The 21,971-nt window shown below is 50.7% G+C and overlaps 2 protein-coding genes across 3 annotated transcripts in view; both read right to left on the bottom strand.

The window, feature by feature from the left end:
• Positions 1-13,218: 13,218 nt before the first annotated feature.
• Positions 13,219-16,179, bottom strand: LOC123582093 (translation initiation factor IF-2-like). Its single transcript, XM_045448313.1, has 2 exons — positions 15,037-16,179; positions 13,219-14,985 (listed from the first exon to the last, which is right to left on the bottom strand). The coding sequence occupies exons 1-2, from the start codon at positions 15,199-15,201 to the stop codon at positions 14,173-14,175; spliced, it is 978 nt and encodes a 325-aa protein (XP_045304269.1). The 5' UTR covers positions 15,202-16,179; the 3' UTR covers positions 13,219-14,172.
• A 421-nt stretch (positions 16,180-16,600) lies between these two features.
• Positions 16,601-21,971, bottom strand: part of RCOR1 (REST corepressor 1) — a 130,789-nt gene continuing 125,418 nt past the window's right edge. For both annotated transcript variants that reach the window (XM_045448311.1, XM_045448312.1), the window contains one exon: positions 16,601-20,631. In XM_045448311.1, the coding sequence (XP_045304267.1) occupies positions 20,590-20,631 (42 nt within the window). In that variant the 3' untranslated portion in view covers positions 16,601-20,589. The remainder of the gene's footprint in view (positions 20,632-21,971) is intronic.

Here is a 21,971-nt window from a genome sequence, read left to right as displayed (position 1 = left end):
TCAGCACAGAGCCTGATGCGGGGCTCGAACTCATGAACCTCGAGATCATGAGCCGAGCCGAAGTCGGAAGCTCAACCGACTGAGCCACCCAGGTGCCCCTCCCTTCAGCATTTCTTATAGTGAAGACTTGCTTGGAATAAATTCCCTCAATGTTTGTTTATAGAAAATTCCCTTCCTTTGCCTTCATTTTGAAGGTTTTGGTGGCTAGAGGTCTTGTTTGCCGGTTCCCACAAAATTTGGGGTAATTTTTGTTTTGTCTTCAAATATGTTCCCTGTCCCTTTCTCCCTGTCCTCTCTCTCTGAGACGGTTGGATACATGTTGGCTGCTTCATTGTCCCACAGACATCTGAGACTCTGTTCATTTATCTTCTAATTTTTTATTCTCCACTTTTTGGATTAATTTTTATTTGTCTAGAAGTTCACCAATTCTTCTGCTATCTCTAATCTGCCAGTCAGACCATTGGGGAAAAAAAACCGTGAAATTTTCATTTCAGTTTTCATAGTGTTCAGCTCTAGAAATTCCTTTTTTATTAAGTTTATTTATTTATTTGGGGAGAGAGAGAGAGAGAGGAAGTGTGTGATGTGTGTGTGTGAGAGAGAGAGTAGGGGAGGGACTGAGAGAGCAGGAGTGAGAGAATCCCAAGCAGGCTCCACACTTTCAGCACAGAGCCCGACACGAGGCTTGATCTCACAAACTGTGAGATCATGACCTGAGCCGAAACCAAGAGTTGGATGCTTAACTGATGGAGCCACCCAGGTGCTGCTAGAAATTCCATTTTTAATAGTTTTTAAAACTCTTCTGGGGGCGCCTGGGTGGCGCAGTCGGTTAAGCGTCCGACTTCAGCCAGGTCACGATCTCGCGGTCCGCGGTCCGGGAGTTCGAGCCCCGCGTCAGGCTCTGGGCTGATGGCTCAGAACCTGGAGCCTGTTTCCGATCTGTGTCTCCCTCTCTCTCTGCCCCTCCCCCGTTCATGCTCTGTCTCTCTCTGTCCCAAAAATAAATAAATGTTGAAAAAAAAAAATTAAAAAAAAAAAAAATAAAACTCTTCTGAGTTTGTTCACTCATTAAAACAATTATCCCTTAGTGATTGATACATATTTATATTTATATTTATATTTATATTTATATTTATATTTATAGATGTTGTGAACTTTTTCCTTGCTAAATCCAACATCTGACCCCACTTGGGGTCAATTCTATTGACTGTCTTTTTCCTGATCATGAATCATATCTTTCCGATTCTTCGCATGTCTATTAATTTTCGGTTGAAGATTGGACATTTTTTAAAACTAATTTCAAATAACCCAGTGAAGAAATGGGCAGAAAACATGAATAGACACTTCTCTAAAGAAGACATCCAGATGGCCAACAGGCACATGAAAAGATGCTCAACGTCGCTCCTCATCAGGGAAATACAAATCAAAACCACACTCAGATATCACCTCACGCCAGTCAGAGTGGCCTAAATGAACAAATCAGGAGACTATAGATGCTGGAGAGGATGTGGAGAAACGGGAACCCTCTTGCACTGTTGGTGGGAATGCAAATTGGTGCAGCTACTCTGGAAAACAGTGTGGAGGTTCTTCAAAAAATTAAAAATAGACCTACCCTATGACCCAGCAATGGCACTGCTAGGAATTTACCCAAGGGATACAGGAGTACTGATGCATAGGGGTACTTGTACCCCAATGTTTATAGCAGCACTCTCAACAATAGCCAAATTATGGAAAGAGCCTAAAATATGGAAAGAGCCATCAACTGATGAATGGATAAAAAAATTGTGGTTTATGTACACAATGGAGTACTACATGGCAATGAGAAAGAATGAAATATGGCCCTTTGGAGCCACATGGATGGAACTGGAGAGTGTGATGCTAAGTGAAATAAGCCATACAGAGAAAGACAGATACCATATGGTTTCACTCTTATGTGGATCCTGAGAAACTTAACAGAAACCCATGGGGGAGGGGAAGGAAAAAAAAAAAGAGGTTAGAGTGGGAGAGAGCCAAAGCATAAGAGACTCTTAAAAACTGAGAACAAACTGAGGGTTGATGGGGGGTGGGAGGGAGGAGAGGGTGGGTGATGGGTATTGAGGAGGGCACCTTTTGGGATGAGCACTGGGTGTTGTATGGAAACCAATTTGACAATAAACTTCATATATTGAAAAAAAATAAAAATAAAACTAATTTCTTTTTTTTTTTTTAAGTTTTTAATCTATTTTGAGAGAGAGAGAGAGAGCGCGCGCACATGAGTGGGTGAGGGGCAGTGACAGGGGGAGAAGGAATCCCAAACAGGCTCTGTGCTGCCAGCACAGAGCCCAACACGGGGCTCAACTCCATAAACCTTGAGATCATGACCTGAGCCAAAATCAAAAGCTGGACGCCCAACCGATTGAGTCGGGCATCACCTTTTTTTTTTGTTTTTAAATGTTTATTCTTTAGAGAGAGAGTGATGAGCACCTGTGAGCGGGGGAGGGGCAGAAAGAGAGAAAGAGAGAGAGAATCCCAAGCAGGCTTCGCACTGTCAGTGCAGAGCCCTACTCGGGGCTTGATCTCATGAACTTGAGATCATGACCTGAGCTGAAATCAAGTGTCAGACAGTCAACTGACTGAGCCACCCAGACACCCTGAAAATTGGACATTTGGGATAACACATTGTAGTGACTCTGGATTCTATTGTGTTCTTATCACGATCGTGTTACTGTTATTGTTCAAGAGGGCAGTTAATGTGCCTATATTCAAACTATAAGCATCCAATATCTCTGCTCATTGTCTTGAGCTGTTAGCTCCAGACTTTGCTACCCTGCGCCCTGGGGGACTCCCCTGTGCCTGAGTAGTCTCGCTGAAGGCAAGGATCTCAGCAAAGTATGTACTTAGGAGCTCGTTACCCCTACGGCTCCCTTGCTTCTGAGGATTCCCTCCTAAATTCACAACTTCTCTGCCAGCATCAGGTTACGTCCACTGGTTCCTTGGGGCAGTAAAGCTTCAGCTACACCTATTTGGGGAATGCACACAGTTAGAAAGCAGTAAACTCCCAAATCTCATCTAGCTGCCTTTCGAGATTCCTCTCTGTTTCTTCCGCTGATGGTCCTGGTGTCAGTAGCACGTGCATAGACTCGTGGTCGTGCCAGGGACGTGAGCACAGTCTATGCTCAGACTTGGGGTCATCCGCCTGTGGTTGTCACTTCCAGAGGGCCCCGGAGGTTTTCTTCTAGCTCCGAACTCTGTTCTCGGCTACTTCAAGGTGACAGGCACGTGGTGGTCCACTGCTCTCTTCCTCTACTCCGGCAATCGGCACTGGGCGATGTCCTCAGGGAAAGAGAAATGTAAAATCTCAATTCTTACCTCTTTGGCTGCAATTTCTTGGGAAGACTATACCTCCAGTTTCTCTCTGCTTTGGGGTGTTGGCAGATCTTCTAAATAGTTGGCATGTGTTTGTTTCTCAGGATTTTGCTCAAGTTGTATCATTGTTAGAAGCAGATGGGATGGCCCGTCCACTTCGCTCCACCACGACTTACTGGACGTCATCAATCCCCGATGGGTTTGTTAAAATGCACATAACATAAAATCTACCATCTGAGTGATTTTTAAGTGTCCAGCTCAGAGGTACATTCCCATTATTTGCACCACATCACCACCAACAATCTCCAGAACTCATTTCATCTTGCAAAACTGAAATATTGTATCCGTGAAACAGGAACTCCCCATTCCCTCATCCCTCCCCCCACCCCCAGCACCAGACAGCTGCCATCCTTTCTGTCTCTGTGAATATGACTACTCTAGGGACCTCATGTAAGTGGAATCATATAGTATTTGTCTTTCTGTGACTACATTATTTCGCTTAGCATGATGTCTTTGCTACAGACTGAGCGTTGATATCTCCCCAAATTCTTAGTTTGAAACTCAGCACCCAGTGTGATGGTATCGGAGGTGGGGCCTTTGGGAGGTGATCAGTTTATGAAGGCGCAGCCCTTGTAAATGAAATCAGCACTCATAAAAGACACCCCAGAGGGCTCCCTTGCCTCTCCCACCATGTGGGGACACGGCGAAAAGACAGCCATGTAGCAATCCGAAGCAGAGCTTCCCCAGACACCAAATCTGCTGATGCCTTGATCTTGGACTTCCAGCCTCCAGAACCATGAGAAATAAATTCCTGTTGTTTATAAGCTACTCAGCTGTGGTATTTTGTTATAGCAGCCTGAATGGACTAGGACAGTCCTCAGCAGTTTATGTCAGATTCCTGCCCCCCCACACCCTTTGTTTTTAAGTTTTCTTTATTTAAGGAATCGCTACACCCAACACGGGGCTTGAACTCATGGCCCCAAGATCAAGAGTCACATGCTTTTCCAATGGAGCCAGCCGGGCGCCCCAGATTCCCTTCCTCTTGAGGCTGAATAATCTTCACTGGACGGATAGACCACATTTTGTTTATACGTTCATCTGTTGATGGACATTTGGGTTGTTTCCACCTTTGGCTGCTGTGGATAATGGGGCTGCTATAAACACGGGTGTACAAGTATCTCTTCAAGATCCTGTCTTCGTTTCTTTTGTGTACATACACACACAGCAGTGGAATTGCTGGGTTGTATGATGATTCTATTTTATTTTGAGAGGCCCAATACCCTTTTAACGAGTCCCCTTTATGCTTTCACTGGCCCCGTTTGCTTCCGTCCCCAGCAAAGGTGAGTCCTGACAGATGCACACCCTTAACTCGGGCCTGTGGCAGGCTCGCTGGAGGAGCGAGTCAGAGGATGTGGACGGCCAGCTTCTCAGGAAAATAGAGCCAGGGGCAAAACTTGCTTGGCAACTCAGCCACAGCGTCAAGACAAACGGATCCGCTCAGCCTCATGACGCATCTTCAGATGCATTGGCTGGAGCGCATGGTGGCCACTGACACCTGTCGTGGCTGCAGGTTGCACAGTCGTGGCTGAGAAGATCCTGCTGTGTCCTGTGCTTCAGCAGCTACAGTGCAGCCCCCAGGCTGAAGGGAAGGGGACAGAGTCTGGAGCAGCAGAAGTCCAGAAGCAGCTACTGTAGCGCACCTGAATCCACGAGCGCAGGACGAGGCAATGCAAGGGAACAAGGGCCAGACAGCAGGGCCCACGGGCAGGTCTAGGGTGATGCGTTGAGTCTAATGGGGGAGGAGAGGGGGCAGACGTTGGTCAAAGGGCACAGAGTCTCCGTTATAAGGTTAATATGTTCTGGGGGGTCTCACATACAGCGTGGTGACTATAGTTAAGAATGCTGTGTTGTACAATTGAAATTTGTTCAGTGAGTAGATCTCGTGAAGTGAGGGATGTGTTATCTGTACGGTTGTGATTGTTTCACAATATATACATTTGTCAAATTTTTTAAATGCCAGTAGCGCCACTGTTAAGAAACCTGGCTTAGTGAAGCAAAAAAAACAATTAAATATATTAAGTCCTAGAGTTCTGGTGTCCAGGGACCGACCTCTAGGAGGTGGAGTTTCAAGGGCAGCAGAGCTGGGACAGCCCTCAGACAGCTAAGCAGGTCCATGAGGCAGGACTGCTTTCTACCCGCATCTTCTCCTTGTGGACAAAAGAGCCCGTCTGCTCCCACACACAGCCCCTGCTGCGTCTGGCTGAGTATTGACATCTTAACAACATTATGCCTTCCAACCCATGAACATGGGATATCTTTGCATTTATCTGTCTTCCTTAGTTTCTTGCAGTCATGTTTTGTAGCTTTTAGTGTACAAGTCTGTTCTCTCTTTGGTTACGTTTATTCTTTTTTTTTTTTAATTTTTTTAATGTTTATTTATTTTTGAGAGAGACAGAGAGAGAGAGAGAGAGAGGGAGAGGGAGAGGGAGAGGAAGCCAGTGAAGGGGCAGAGAGAGGGAGACACAGAATCCGAAGCAGGCTCCAGGCTCTGAGCTGTCTGCACAGAGCCCAACGTGGGGCTCAAACCCGCAAACCATGAGATCATGACCTGAGCTGAAGTCAGACACTTGACCGACTGAGCCACTCAGGCGCCCCTGATTAAGTTTGTTCTTCAGTATTTTATTCTTTTTGATGCCACTGCAAATTGTTTTCTTAATTTCATTTCAGACTGTTCATTGTTTGTGTAGAAAAATGCAACTGATTTCTGTGTGTTGACTTTGTATCCTGCTACTTCACTGATTTATTAGTGCTAATGGTATCTTTGTGGAATCTTTAGGACTCTCTACATGTAAGATCGTATCATCCATGAACAACGATGATTTTACTTCTTCTTTTCCAATTTGGATTACTGTTATTTCCTTTTCTTGCCTTATTGCTCTGGCTAGGTCTTCCAGTTTTGTGTTGAATGGAAGTGGTGAAAGCTTGCATATTTGCCTTCTTCCTGCTCTTACAGGAAACACTTTCAACCTTTCGCCACTGAATATGATGTTCCCTGTGGGATTTTCACATATGGCACTTATTATATTGATTTAGATTCCTTCTATTACTAGTTTGTTCAGCGTTTTTTTTACCATGAAAAGGTGTTGAATTTTGTCAAATGTTTTTTCGGCATTAAGATGATCGTATGTTTTTGTCCTTTCATTCTGTTAATGTGATGAATTACACGATCAATTTTCCAATGTTGAACCATCCTTGCATTCCGGGCATAAATCCCCACTGGTCATGGTGTATAATCCTTTTAATATGCTGCTGAGTTCAGTTTGCTAATATTTTGTTGAGGATTTTTGCATCAGTGTTCATAAGAGATATTGGTCTTCAGGTAGCTTTTCCTGTCGTGTCTTTCTCTAGCTTTGGTATTAGGGCAATGCTGGTCTCATAAAATGAGTTAGGGAGTGTTCCCTCAATTTTTTGGGAAAGGTTTGGGAAGTATTGGTGTTAAGTCTTTAAATGTAGAAGTCACTGGTGAAGCCATTAGGCCCAGGGCTTTTCTTTGTTAGATTTTTCTCATTACTGTCCTTACTCTGTATAGCTCTATTTGGATTTTCTATTTTTTCATGATTTAGTCTTGGTAGGTTTTGTGTTTATAGAAATTTGTCCATTTTTATTTAGGTTATCCCATTTATTGGCATGTAGTTCTTCATACTACTCTCTAATAATCCTTATTTTTGTAGAATCAGCAGTAATGCCCATACTTTTGTTTCTGATTTTAGGAAGTTGAGTCTTCTCCTTAATCCAGCAAAAAGTTTGTCCATTTTTTTGATCTTTTCAAAGGCCCAACTTTTGGCTTCATTGATTTTCTCTCTTATTTTTCTATCTTGTTTTTTACCTCTTTTTAATTAACACCTTTTTAATTTACCTCTGCTCTAGTCTTTATTATTTCCTTCTTTCTGCTGGCTTTGAGTTTAGTTTGTTTTCTTTCTAGCCAGTTCCTTAAGTCATAAAGTTAGGAGTTTTTTTGTTTTGTTTTTTCTAATTTAAATTCATGTTAGTTAACATACAGTGCAGTCTTGGCTTCAGTGATTCCTGTCTTACATATGACACCCAGTGCTCATTCCAGCAAGTGCCCTCCTTAATGCGCATCACCCATTTAACCCCCCACCTCCCCTCCAGCAACCCTCAGCTTGTCTCTCTATTTAAGAGTCTCCTATGATTTGCCTCCCTCTCTGTTTTTATCTTATTTTTCCATCCCTTCCCCTATGTTTATCTGTTGGCTTTTTAAGTAAGCATTTATAGTTATAAACTTTCCCCTTAGCCTAGTTTTGCTATATTGTGTTTTCATCTATCTCTGAGTATGCTCTAATTTCCCTTGTGATCTTCTTTGATCCACTGAATGTTTAAAAGTGTGCTGTTTGGGGGCACCTGGCTGGATCTGTTGGTGAAACATGCAACTCTTGATCTCAGGGTCATGAGTTCAGGCCCCATGTTGGGTGTGGACATGACTTAAAAATAAAGTCTTTTGGGGCACCTAGATGGCTTAATTGGTTAAGCATCTGACTTCAGCTCAGGTCATCATCTCATGGTTCATGAGCTCGAGCCCCACTATGGGACGGCACGGAGCCTGAGTGGGATTCTCTCCTTTTCTCTCTCCTCCTCTCTCTGCCCCTTGCTCACTTGTGCCTTCTCTCTCTCTTTCTCAAAAAAAAAAAAAAAAAAAAAAAAAAAAAAAAGGTCTAGACTTTTAAAAAATAAAATCTTTTATAGATAGATAGATAATAAAAACAACATCTCTTTTGTTTGATGTTGGTGGAACCACCCTGCTCTGTTCTGGTTACTATTTTCACAGACCATCTTTTTTTTATCTTTTCACTTTCAACCTGTTTGTATCTTTAGATCTCAGCTAAGGCTCTTCTAGACAGCATAGAGTGAGTCATTTTTCTAAAACCCATTCTGCCAATCTCTGTCTTTTGACTGGAGAGTTTAATCCATTTCCATTTAAATACTGATAAGGAAGGACTTACTTCCATCATCTTGTTACTTGTTTTCTATATTCCTTATAGGCTTTTGTCCTTCATTTCTTGCATTAGTCTCTTCTTTTGTGTTTATTTGATTTTTTTGTGGTGGAATATATTCCCTTCTTATTTTACTATATATTATATCACTATTTTACTGATTGTTTATATTTGTATCTCTCATAAAACTTGGGAAATTTTTGGTCCTTATTCTTCAAAGAATCTCTCGCCACCCTCTCTTCCTTCTGAGACTCCCACAGTCTGTACGTTAGTTTATTGAATGGCCCCTCAGGTTCTGTTCACTTTATGTCGATCTTTTTTCTTCCTGATCTCGGATTCAGTCATTTCAATGATCTGATCTTTAAATTCGCTGATTCTTCTGCCTGCCCAATCTGCTGTCCATCCCTCCAGTGAATTATTTGTTTCCAGTATTGTACTTTCAGCTTTGGAGGTTTTTTGTTTTTGTTTCTTTGTATGTTTTCTATCTCTTTATTGTGATTTCCATTTAATACATTATTTTCTTGACGTTTTCCTCATCTTCCTTTAGTTCCTTCAGCATCTTTTATTTTTATTTTAAATATTTATTTTTAGTTTATATATTTTGAGAGAGAGAGAATCCCAAACAGGCTCCAAGCTGTCAACTGTAGAGCCCGATGCAGGGCTCGAACCCACAAATTGTGAGATCATGACCTAAGCTGAAGGTGGACACTTAACTGACGAGCCACCCAGGTGCCCCTAGAGATTTTAAGTTATCTCTGCATGCAATGTGGGGCTTGAACCCAGAACCCAAAGATCCAGAGTCAAACACTCCACCCACTGAGCCAGCCAGGTGCCCACCCCCACCCCCACCCCACCCTGAGCATCTTTAAGACAGTTGTTTCATTTTTTTAAAGTGGGCTTCCGTGCCCAGTGTGGAGTCCAACATGGGGCTTGAACTCAGGACCCAGAGATCAAGATGTGAGCTGAGATCAAGAGTCGGACAGTTAACCAACTCAGCCACCCAGGTGCCCTAAGACGTTGTTTTAAACTCTTTGTCTGGTAGGTCTGCCGTCCTCGGGGACAGTTTCTGTCGGCTTATTTCTCCCTTTGAACGGACCATTTCTTTGTAGCTTTGTGTTTTTGTTATTGGAAACGGGACATTGAATCTAATCACGTGATAACTGTGGTGATTAGATTCCCCTGCCCCTTCCCCCCCCCCCCCCCCCCCCCCCCCGCCAAGGTCTGCCCTTGCTGTTGTTTTTCTCTTATTCTATTGTAGGCGACCCCATGCCAAGGATCGGCCTGAGGTGCAAACTCAAGGCTTCCGTGGACATTTCCTGAGCCTGCACCTTTCCCTGGGCAGGTGCAGTGACTTTCTAATGTCCTCTATATGCACTTGCCTTTGAATGTCGTAGTCTCCAATGCCTAGATCCCAAAAGGGAATCGAGGTACACGGGGGGAGGGGAGGTGGTAAGAAAGATACGGGCCCTGTCAGTCCCCTGGAGGCTGCTTCAGTTGAGGGGGAGGGGCCTGTGGCAATAATGCCCGCCTGCCTCTGCGCCTGCGCCGTCAGAACACAGATCTGGGTGTTTGGAGGGCGGGGCTCTTGCTCCCACAGGCAGCTCCAGGAACCGGCACACGGCAGCCTGCCACGGAGCTGGACATCGGCTACGATGCTGTGAGCTGAAACTGATGGCCTATCGTCATAATTTATTGCCAAAGACTTGCCCTGGAAGTTGCAAGGCGGTAGGCTCCAGATTTCCAAAATAATGACATCAGGCAGGTTGGGCTGGTGCAGTTGCTGTCTAGGTGGAGACAGATTCCTGCTGCTTCCGGCTCTGCTTCCCACAGCCCTCTCCGAGCTGCGGGCTTTTCACGTGGAGGTTATTGGTAGCCTCCGGTTCAGCCCGATCTGTCACCAATTCTCTGCCAAGCCGTCTGCTTGATGGTTTTAGCAGCCATTGATGATCTGTGATTACGTCCCTGATTTCATAATAGGCTGCAAATTAGTAATTTTCATGTCCTTCTGTGTGGATTAGCTGGGATTCTTCTGCAAGGAATTTTTGTCCCCAGTGATTTCGAGTGTCCCGAAATAGTTTGGATGGGAAAGTTGAATACACGTGATACCCTCTAGTGTCCAGATGTGATCACGGGGTGTTGTGTTATCGTTATGAACTTTTGGATTCTTCTATTTGCTGCGTTTTAATCAGTCGTTATGCTTTTGATGGCAAACTGGTCCATGTGAAGCCAGCGAGAGGCCTTTTATGTTGGCTCCCAGATACTTTATGAAAAATTTTTTTAACGTTTTTATTTTTGAGAGAGAGAGAGACAGATCGCAAGCGGGGGTTGGAGCAAAGAGAGAGGGAGACACAGAATCCGAAGCAGGCCCCAGGCTCTGAGCTGTCAGCACAGAGCCTGATGCGGGGCTCGAACTCACAGACTGTGAGATCATGACCTGAGCTGAAGTCGGACGCTCAGCTGACTGAGCCACCCAGGCGTCCCATCTTCAAGTTGCTTTAGATACAACCCCATTATTTTCTGGGTGCTGCTTTGAGCCATGGCACAAAACTTGTACTCTTCCTCCCAGATCTGAAACCAGCCACTTCTCCAAAGATCCCTGGTTCCTTTCACTGGGAAATAGCATTCAGGGACCACAAGCCTGGCTCTGAGGTGGAGACATAAGAGAGGGCAGGTCCAGGGCCACCTGCATGGCTCAGTCGGTTAAGCGTCAGACTTCAGCTCAGGTCATGATCTTGTGGTTCATGAGTTTGAGCCCCACGTTGGGCTCTGTGCTGACAGCTTGGAGCCTGGAGCCTGCTTCAGATTCTGTGTCTCCCCCTCTCTCTGCCCCTCCCTTTCTGTCTCTCAAAAATTAATAAACGTTACAAATAATAATAAAAAAAAAAGAAAAAAAGAAAGGGCAGGTCCACATTCCAGCCTAGGTCATGCTGCACCGGCTGGGGACCTGCCTGCCTTTGCCTTCGTGCCTCACGTCCAGGGCTGTCTCCCCACTGCTGAAAGCCTTGGACCCATTCAGCAACTCGAACCCGGCTCACGGATGGCTCACGCTCCTGGCAGGACAGGCTCCGTCTCCTGAAGTCAAGCCAAAGCTGCTGACGAGGCCTTCCTGGATGCCACACAGGCAAGCAGGCTCTGGGCTGAGCCGGGACGAGCCCCATGGTTCCCTTCTGGCCAGTCCCAGCCTAGCCACCTCGTCTCATCGCGGGAAGCCAGTGGTTGTCCTGGTCGTGTGGCTGCCCCCACTTCCGTGTCTCTGCGACAGGATGCTCCTTGAGGGCAGAGAGGGCTCCTCTCTGGTCTTCCTCAGTCTCTCTCCCAGGGCTGCGCTGCGGGCGCCAGGAAGGACGAGCTGACAAGCAGACGCACCCCAGGCCCTGTTCCTGCGGTTCCCAGCGGCTGAATGGCTCCCCCGAGCTCATCAGCAGAGCAGGGACTGTGGCTCGGGATCCATCCAGGCTGGCTGCCTCTAAGGCGGCCCGAGCTCCGCTGTCCATCCTGCTGCTGGGCCCGGAGGTGCCTCAGGGCCGTGCGGAGCAAGCTGGCCCTTGGCACTTGGCTTGAACAGGCCTGTAGGGACCTCAGTCCTACTGGCTACTCCCAGAAAGACTGGGGACGCTCCCCGGCCTCATCCTGCCCTGCACCCCATCCCAGGTTAGCAGGAGAGGCAGCTGGGTGGCCACCTCCCCACCAGGTCACCCAAAGAAATAGGGAATGTCCCCCTGTCCTCACGGAGAGGAAGAAAATGCTAGGGACTAAAGCTTGCCTAAGGTCATGGTGATTCGGGGACAGGATCCAAGCCCCCCCATTTCTACCCTGGAATGATCTGGCTTCACGAGCTGGAAGATGCTCCAGCCGAACACAGGCTGGAGCAGGTCAGCGAGGAGAAGGGGAGCAGAAGGAGCGAGGGAGGAGGAGGGGAGGGAAAGCATTTCAAGTCCGAATCTCCTTAATGAGAAAGGCGGCCAACCAGCAGGGCCCAGACTTGAGTCTAGAAGGCTGTTGAGAGCAACGGCCAAGCAAGCCCCAGCGGCCGCCTTCCCCCGGCAAATAGGCTCAGTCCGTTCTGGGCTGGAGTCATGCCACCGCCTGGCTCCGGGGTCCCGGAAGAACAGCGCCAGGGGCCGCCAGCACCGGGGACTCCCCACTGCCAGCTGCGGAGCTAGAGACGGGGACACCCAGGAAGGCAGGATCCAGCAGCCTGCGGCTTCCTGCCGGAAGGGCCTGTGACCCTGCCTCCGAGAGCCGCCGCCACGGCTCCAGGCAGCGCCCAGGTACCAAGAGCCCGGTGCCCGGCCGTTCGGCAGCCTGAACCTCCCCCCACGCCCCCGGCCCCATGCTCTCCCCACGTCCCAGCGTCTGCTGCTGGCAACAAACCACTCCCACGTTCGGGGGCTTCGGACGGAAGTCCTTCCACTAGCTCACGATCCTGTGGGACGGGCTGGGCTCGTCTGGACAGTCCTCTGGCCTCCCTGGGTCACTCTCGAGGTCTCCCGGTGGCTCCCCCGGGGTCGCAGGCCTCGCTCACAGGACATCCCAGCAGTGGCCCTTGGGCCTCTAATGCAGGGCGGCCTTGGGGGCTGCACAGAGGCTCGGGAGGGCGGGCGAGGCTTTGACCCAACTGAAGAGGCACACCCCAGTCGGCCCCAGCCCAGCCCACTTTCCAGCAGCCGTGGAGGCCCCGTGAGGGATTCCGTGTCAAGGGCCGCCCACCGCCTCCTAGCCAGCCGAGTGACCCAGCAAGTCCCGCCCCGAAGGCTGCTACGAGCATTAATCAAGTAACGCATACTTTGGGGGGCAAGGCAACCTTCAATGTATTAAGCAATCATTACTAAGACCCACAACTTGCCACACATGATTATCCACAATATGCGACTTAATTGCTGCTAAATTTATTTTCAATCGATTAAGTGCCATGAGCCACCACACACGAGATAACAAAACCGAGTCTGTGCGGGGGAATCAGCGGACCCTGCAGCCAAGCTTCTCCTCGGGCCCAACGCGAGCGCCTGCCCAGCCCCGGGCCGGACTCTCTGACAACCTGAGCGCCCTGAAGAGCTCAGCAAACACCTCAGATCGAGCGCTTGGTTGCCACAGTGTCAGGAAGGGGGACAGAAGTGCAGGACGGTGCTATGTCTCCACAAGACAGTCAGGGTCAAGTGTGAGAATAAACAGGTCTTTTGACCCAGAAATTCCCATCCTAGATATCCATGCCACGGCTACAATGGCTACATCACGGGGTTATGCCGGTCGGTGACCAGTGACTGAGGGCAGTGGAAACAAATCAGCGGTCATAAGCGGGGGACCGTGAAGCCAACGGAGGTGCAAACCAACTGGACGCGTCCGTGCTGGTGGAGAAAGACCAAGGTAGTGGTGTCGAGTCAGAACAGCAAGGTGCGCGACAGGGTGCGGGGCGTGTTACTTGCACAGAAGAAGGCTCTTTGCACGCGTGCGTGGAGAGGAAATCTCCCGGGAAGGACGTGCCGGGAACGGGTAACTGCGGCTGCCCGGGGAGGGAACGGAAGCGCCGTTTACCTGTTTCAAAGCACAGAATAACAACTCCCAGTCATTTCGTCGCGGTCCAGAGAGGTGAACGTGGTGCGGGCCGGTGCCAGGAGGAAGGGGGCGGCCCTGCGGCAGAGCAAAGCACGCGGGAACGTCCCTGACGCAGGAGTGGCACGTGGCACGTGAGTGCATCGTGTTTCTCTAGAAGGCAAATGGCCCGTCCTGAGCAGGAGCCCTGCCGCGCTTGGGGCACGGGGAGTGTGACGGGAGCGGAAGGGGGCGCCGGGTCAAGATGAGTGGCTGGAAAGGGCTCGGGCGGTCACTGGCCACTGGCGGCAGGAAGGGGACGCCGAGGGGGAATTCGGAATTCGGGGCTTCCGGTGCGGTGACCAGAAACGCAGCGGTGCGGACGCCTCGGAGGAGAACCCGGGCGAGGGAGCAGGGAGGGATGTCCCTGATGCCGACGGACCCAGGAGGACCCAGGAGCGGAGCCAGGGCGAGCGCGGTCAGGCCACAGGTGCCAACGGGGGCCCAGGCGGGGAACACGGTGCAGGGAGCACAGGCTGAAGGAGGGGGGTGGCCGGACGTGGCTTCGGGGTCTGGCTGCAACCTTGGCCCTGCTCTGGGCAACGTGTGCCCGGGAGGCTGCCCCGGGGGACCCGTCATCCCGCCCAGGCCCGGGGTCCGCCGGGACACCGCGAGCTCCGCCGGCCCGACGATGCCCCGTGCTGAGCGCCTTCGGGGAGGAGCCAGTGTGGACGGAGCTCCACTGAGAAGGAAAGAGAGTCGGCCGGTAGGAATGTTCCACACGCCCCGTGCCCCCAGGAGTCGGCACGCGGCCGTGGTCCACGGAACCCGGAGGCACAGAGCGCGGGGGTTTGGGGAACAGAACCGCGAGCCCCTGCGAGCAGCAGGCCGGCCGCCGGTCCGTGCGTTCTCCGGATAGAGCCGGCGCGGAGGCGGCCACGGGAAGCCGGGGTTCGAGGGGTGCTGCCACTGGCCGAGTAGATCGGCCCGTGCTCTCCAGGTCTCTCCCTTCGACAGAAGGGCTCGAGCCCGCGCCACAGTTGCGGGCATTGGGCAGTTTTTCCCGCCTTCGTGTGCCGCCCTGGCCTGGAATGCACGAGAAAGCCTGGCACGAGGGTCCGTGGGCTCTGTGACTCTGGACGTGATCCCAGGGAACAGGAGCGGGGGCGAGAAGGGACGGGAGCGTTTCCAGCCGGTCGCCACCGGGGCCCGCAGGCGGAGCTCTGGAGGACACGGGCACCCCCACCCCTGCTACCAGGGGCTGCCCGCCCACCGCCTCCCACTCGGGTGCCGTCAGGTACACCTGCCGAAGCGGGGCCATGCGGGACGTGGCCTGAGAGACGAGCTGGGCCCACGTCAAGCCCCCTTCACGCGGGGACCCATGACCTGTCTCCCTGCTTCCGGACGCCTGCACGCGCACGGTGGTCCGGGCCGGCCTCTGGAAAGGTCTCGCACGGCGCTAACTCCCTCCGCCTCCTGCCCTCGGTGCTCACCACTCCTCCCAGGCGATGGAGGCCGAGCGCAAGCAGCCGGGCAGGCAGCCGTCCCAGCAGACGCCCAGCCGTGCGGGCGGTGGGCCACCTCCCTCCCTTCCTCAGCCCGGCCCTGCCCTCCGCTCCCCCTGCGCCTGCACTCCCCCGGTCTCCCTTCCTCCACCTCCTGGCAGGACAGCCCGGGGTGCGGGGTAGGAGTCACCTCCGCAAATCACACACCGAGGCTTCTGAGCCTCTGTCCGCCCCTCCCGGGTGCCACCCTCGGGTCTCAGCCACTGAGACGGCGTGTGTCCCACACAGGCCCGAGGGCGGCCAGGCGAGGAACTCGCACGAGTGTCCCGGGAGCCCCTTCCACCCCGGCCGAGTCACACCGTGGAGGGCCCCATCCGCGGGTCAGGCAACCCTAAATGCGACGAGGCCACACTGGATTTGGAAGTGGGGCTCGTACAGCGGTTCTCTAACCAAGTCCTACGTTCTAAGAAACGAGAGTGCAGAGGCGGCCAGTGTTCTTCCTACCACTCCGAGGGGCCGAGGGCAGAGCTGCGTCCACGCTCCGCGGGCCAGAGGCGCCAAGGCGGAGGGCTCACCTCATCACGGCCACAGTCCAGGGGCCGAGCAGAGGCATGCATCCAGGTGTCGAGCCTGGTCACACTGAAAACAGAAAAACCACCGATGGGGAAAGAAACGTCCTCTCCCTGAACCTTTAAATTTAAACCCTCAACCGCTGCCAACTTTTTTTCTTTTTTAAAAATGTTTATTTAATTTTGAGAGAGAGACAGACACAGCGGGAGTGGGGGAGGGGCAGAGAGAGAGGGAGACACAGAATCCGAAGCGGGCCCCAGGCTCAGAGCCGTCAGCACAGAGCCCCCACGCAGGGCTCGAACCCACCAACTGCAAGATCATGACCTGAGCCGAAGTCGGCCGCTTAACCCACCGAGCCACCCAGGTGCCCCCAACCGCCGCCAGCTTTATGAACTCACGCACCTCAATTTGGTCCCAAGCATAAGATCATCCTACGTTAGAAAAGAAACGCAGCTCAGGGACAGCTACAGGCTAAGAACAAGAGGCATCCCCGGCTGTGCCCACAGGGTGCCATTCTGGGGGATTTAGACACTCAGAGGCCCCAAGGCCCAGTGCAAAACCCCACCACGTCTGAGGGCGGGGCTCTGCTTGGGTGCAAAGTGGAGGGTGCAGAAAATGGTTTTCTTTCATATTTTATTACATCAATGGCTTGAAAATTTTTATTTAACCTCAGCAAATATTAGAAATAGAAAAATGAATTCTGCAGAATTTCACAAATAAATTTTTCAATTTCCACTAACAAATGTTATCATTCAATGGCTAAGCAATTATAATGCTATGAACATTCACCACAATGAATGTGCTGATATAGAAAACAGGCAGAAAGAGACATTAAAATATTACTTACAACAGCATTATTACAACGTATTTTCTTTAAAATTCCAACGTGGATTTTATCACTTCAAAAGATATACAGCATTTCCATTATATTTGCAAACTTAACCTTATACATCTTTTAAAATCTTGAAAAATTTTTAAGCAATCTAAAAAGCACTTAGCAAAGTTGACAGGTCTACACGATGGAATACTATCCACTCCGGTATAAACTTTAGTTTTCGGAGGTGACCGTAAACGCTCATCATCACACAACATGCATAGACTACACTGACCTTCCTTCTGAATTGTAACGTTGCTGCAATTGTGCTTTACTCTCGTGAGGGCAGAGCTGGGGGATCCGGGGAGTGGCAGAGAGAGGAGTTGTTTCTGAGCATTGCACGAGATCACTAGGTTCAGATCAGCTAACTACCTTGAGTCCACTCGAAGCAAAATCTCACTGGGTACTGAAAGCTGGACTCCTGGGTCACTGGGCTCGGACACAGGCTGGACGAGAGAGGAAGCGAGGCTCTCGTCGGGAGTGGGCTCCGTCTTTCCTTCGCTCCGCGAAGCAGGGATCCAGTTAGTGTAATGCACCGTGTGGCTTAGTTTTGGTACGCAAGTATACCGACAGCACATCCGATATTTAGAAAGACAAAAAGAGGGCGTAGTTGAAATTTAAAGTGACGATGAGCACACTCAGAGTGGCGTGTGATGTCTGAGGGAACTTTCACACACGGGAGATGACTCCGTAAGTAGCCCATAAAACGCAGCAACGTTTTCAGTTGCGCGTTTTCATCAGAGAGGCGTGTGACTATCGAAGGGTCTCACAGGTTACAAACTACCAAAGACCCTTCTGAGGAAGTGGTGTCCTGGTGGGCACAGATGTGCTGAGGCCACACAGTGGGTATGTGGTCAGCACGACGGAGGCCTGTACTTGCTGGGCAACAGAGCTACGTTACAGGACCGATCACTGTTTCGGACCAGTCAGCACAATATTCAAGTAACAAGGTGTTTAAATGGATAAGTGAAAACAATTTTTTCCTAACGCCTTACACACCTACATAAAATTAAATAAAACAAACTTTTAATGCATATGCAATACAATTTATATCTTTTAGGATTTCTAAACTAAAAGTTAAACTATCATTTGCTTCAATGGTACTATATTTTGCACAATAACTTATACTTAGGAGAAATTTCCCACAAAAATATATATATAATTATGACATTCACATTGATCGTTTTTAAGAAGACAAAGCTTAAGTGAACATTGCATCCGAAGCAGCTGTCACTGTGGACCCTTACACATCCAAACACGACCTGCTATGCACCGAAGTCTTGATATGTTAAAAAGGGGGCTTCACATAAATAAGATCAATCACTCGGCTTTTAAAGCGAAGTAATTTCTTGCATTTACAACATCGTCGCAAAGACAGTGTAATGGAACGGTCTGAAGCACAACGCTACCTTAGGCATGAAACTACAAGGGGGCCAGGCAAAGACAACCACCTTTCTAATCTTTCCAACCTCAGGCGAATGAGAATGCTACGCCTCTGCTCCGTGGAGGGACCAGAACCAGGCCGCTGTGGTCCGCCAAGCCGGAGCAGCGACCCTTCGGGACGGGGGACCGCTCGGTGCCTGGCGGCACGTAAGGGCACGGGGCAAGACACACGGGGGCCCGCCACGCTTCCGAGGAAGCGCCGTCGAGCCAGCGAGCACTGCCAGAAGGGACCAGCTCTCCAGGCAAACGGCCCGGGCGTGCAGAGAGGGACAGGCCTCCGACCTACGGGCAGAATGAGACCCCTGCCGCTGCCCTGTTAGGAGGAAGGAGGCCCCGAGAAGCAGCACAGAGAACCCTCGGCCTCGCTTCTCGCCCAGCGTCCCCTCGAAGCAATGTGCAAACTGCAGGCCGCCTCCTCTCCATGTTCGCCCTGCCATCTCCCAAAGCCAGAGCAGGCTCACACCCCACGTCGTTCCTAAGTGTCACTGCGTTGCCCGCGCCAGCCTCCTCTCATGCCGTTCACACGCTCTTACCTGACCCACGGACACCCCGGGAAGGGACAAGATGACGAAGTCAGGAGAGTCCCACTTCACTCCCCTTGAGAATGACCTTTCTCCGGATTTCTAAAAATGTACAATTCCAAAGTCTAGGTTTCTAGCTGACCCTCTTCCTAAAGAGACAGTCAGCTGACCTTAAAAAAAAAAAAGGGAAAAAGCAAGGTGCTTGGGAGTCAAAACACATCAAATTTTAATTGCATATTTTAAATTCTTACGAATTCTGTTTGTGCCTTAAAGCATCTGCATTTTTTTTTCTTTTTGGTATTGAAAGCAGGAAAAGTGTTTCAATGACGCAAAACTACGGCGACAGAAAAGCTCCTTCAACATATTTAGTGCGGGCTGCACGGACCGCGGGCGGGACACAGGGGATGCGAGAGGGCAGTGTGAGGTCTGTCCCTCAGCCCTGCAGCAGGTCCACAGTCCAGTACGAGATTCAGTGATTCTGGAAATCTCAGAACATTTATGAGAAATATTTACTTGTTCCCAGTCCAACCAAAAGGCATTACAGACCACTTTTGCACACTGCTCCTTTCCGTCTTGGTCTTACTAGAGCCAACCAACGGGTCACTCCTCTGTCCTGTACTATGATAGTAAAAGAGGGAGGATGGAGTTTAGACGATCACATCAGCACATGAAGGACAAAAGGCTGTACGGGGTGACACGGCGTACCAGCAGGATGGGGAACACACAGCGTGTGGCTTTAGAAAGCCATCACCCGCCATTCTAATCCCCTTTATGGAGCTAACCTGACATTTAAAATCTGCACTCTGTCAGAATCTGCAGCAATTTCTCCCCTGTCTCCTAATCTCAGTGATGTTCTCTTTGGCAAGCAATAAACTTTAAAGAAGTAGTAAGACACTAAAACAGAAAACGGGCCGATAACGTGGTTTGCCAAAAGGAGAAGGCACCAATTCCAAATGCACGAGCACCAGGTGCAGTGGTGTGGACCGCGTCTCTTGGAGCCGGATGGCGGGGTGGGGGGGGTGGGGGGGCCGGGAAAGACAGAGCGGCACCTGTCCCGGGATTCCAGTGCTGAAAGCTGAAGGCAGAAAGTGTTGAGTCCACATTCCCTCTAAGCTGATGTCCAAGGACAGTTGCTGTGAATGAGCTTTCTACCAGCTGGGAAGGGAGAAGGGCGAGATTTGAGCCAGCTAAATTTACAAACCATAATTACACCCGATGTCTGGGGAGACGGGAGCTGTCTCGGGATGTTTGGCACGACGAAGGTTATAACGCAGTCTGCCAGCATCCTGCCATTTCCAAAGAAGCATGATATCGCTTAGGCGGACGCCTCAGAAAAGAACAAGGGAATCTTTCTAAAAGGCCGACGGGTCACAGTCACTCTGAAAATTACATGATGCACGAGGTGGAACCGCAGGCCATGCAGGAGCAGAGTCGTGCCTTCCACGTCGACTACCTGTTTGAAGCTGCTGACTGGGCAGAGCTGCCACGGGTGGGGCTCAGGAACTCCGACTGGGGAGGGGTCCCCGGGGTCACGGGAGGCGTGCGGGCCACGAGACTCCGCCAGCGCCGGGGCAGAGCGTGAGATGCGGCGGGACTCTCTGGGGAGTGGCGCCAGCGTGGAGGAACGAGCACAGGATTAAGGCAGATGCAGCACAGGACTGGAAGTGTACGCCTTTTTTGGTAATAGCTGCTTGTCCACAGAGATGTGACGCAGATGGCTAGGTGATGGCGTGTGATACCTGATATCCTGGATAACACAGGCGTCCATACCAAGTGCTCAAAGCTGGCGGAGTTTCTCAGGAAGCAGATGCATATCTGACGTCTAGCACAGAAGCAGCCTGAGGAGAGAAGGAAGAAGGACGGAAGCATCAGAGCGCAGGTAAACAACTCAAGCCGCTACCTCTGGCGGACCCGAGAGGGCAGGAAGGTGTGGGCCGGCCCGGCTGTCCCGCAAACCCAGGGCCCTGCGGGCTCTCAGCACGGGGTCCGAGGAGGAGGCGGCAGGCGGCACGAGGGAGGCCTCTACAGCCAGGAGTCTCGGGCTCAAATCCTGGCTCTGCCGCTTTCGAGACGCGTATCCTTGGCGGAGGGATTGCTTTTTCAGTTTCAGCTTCCTTGTCCCCAGAATGCGCACAGTAACGACCCCCACTCCACAGGATTACGTAAAATCCCTGGGCCGACAGTAGCACTTGGGGCCGACCGCCCTGGCTGGAGGGGGTGCCGTGGCACGGGCCCCATTCAACCAGCAGCCCCTGGCCCCTGCTGGGACGCGGGGACACACGGGAGAGTGAACATACGGGAGAGTGAAGGCGGCAGGGTCCTCTATAAAAGCCTCAAAGGGATTTCTTAACTGCACTCCCAAGTGTCCCAAGTATCTTACTCAGTGCTCACTGCTACCCTCATGATGTCCTTTTTTCAAAAACGTTGAAAAATTTTTTTAGGTTTATTTATTTTGAGAGAGAGAGAGAGTGAGCGAGCGGGGGAGAGGGGCAGAGAGTGATAAAGAACTGCAGGCAGGCTCTGCACCATCAGCACAGAGCCCAACATGGGGCTTAAAACTCATAAACCGTGAGCTCAGGACCTGCGCCCAAACCAGGCAGGCGTCAGACGCTTAACTGGCTGAGCCACCCAGGTGCCCCTTGATGTCCTGCTGCTGGGGGAACCACTGGGCTATAAACCCCAATCTGAAAACAGCTGTTCCTTCAATTGACATCGTAACTGATGAGAACAGTTGGCCGGGTCAGGGGCTTTGTGTTCATTCTGTAACTGTGAGTGAGACTCTACCTCCAAGCCGGTCATGGTCCGCATCCCCTCACCCGGACACACATCCACCCCTCGCCGGGAACGGCATCCTTGTCCACCTCAGAGAACTCGGAATCTCAAAAGCTCAAAACCCTTGGGCCGCCTGCCCTTTCTCAGCCCCAAAGGAAACAGCCTACAGCTAACAGTTACGTTACTAGAACTTCGGGCAGTTCTCAAGGCCTCCTCCCTCTTTGTGCCGCATAACACATAAAATCTGAGGGCAGAAGGGGCGGGCAGGACGCCAGCAGACACCTCTCTTAGCTGCTGGATTCCACAGGATACACAAGAATGAGGAGGCCAATTTCTGGGCACTGACCGGACAATTAACCAGGGCTCTTACAAGTTCCCCCGGGGCCCCTGGTGGACACAGAACAGT

The sequence above is a fragment of the Leopardus geoffroyi genome, chromosome B3, assembly GCF_018350155.1.
Source record: "Leopardus geoffroyi isolate Oge1 chromosome B3, O.geoffroyi_Oge1_pat1.0, whole genome shotgun sequence".
Lineage (NCBI taxonomy): Eukaryota > Metazoa > Chordata > Mammalia > Carnivora > Felidae > Leopardus > Leopardus geoffroyi.
This window is presented reverse-complemented; position numbering and strand designations above follow the sequence as displayed.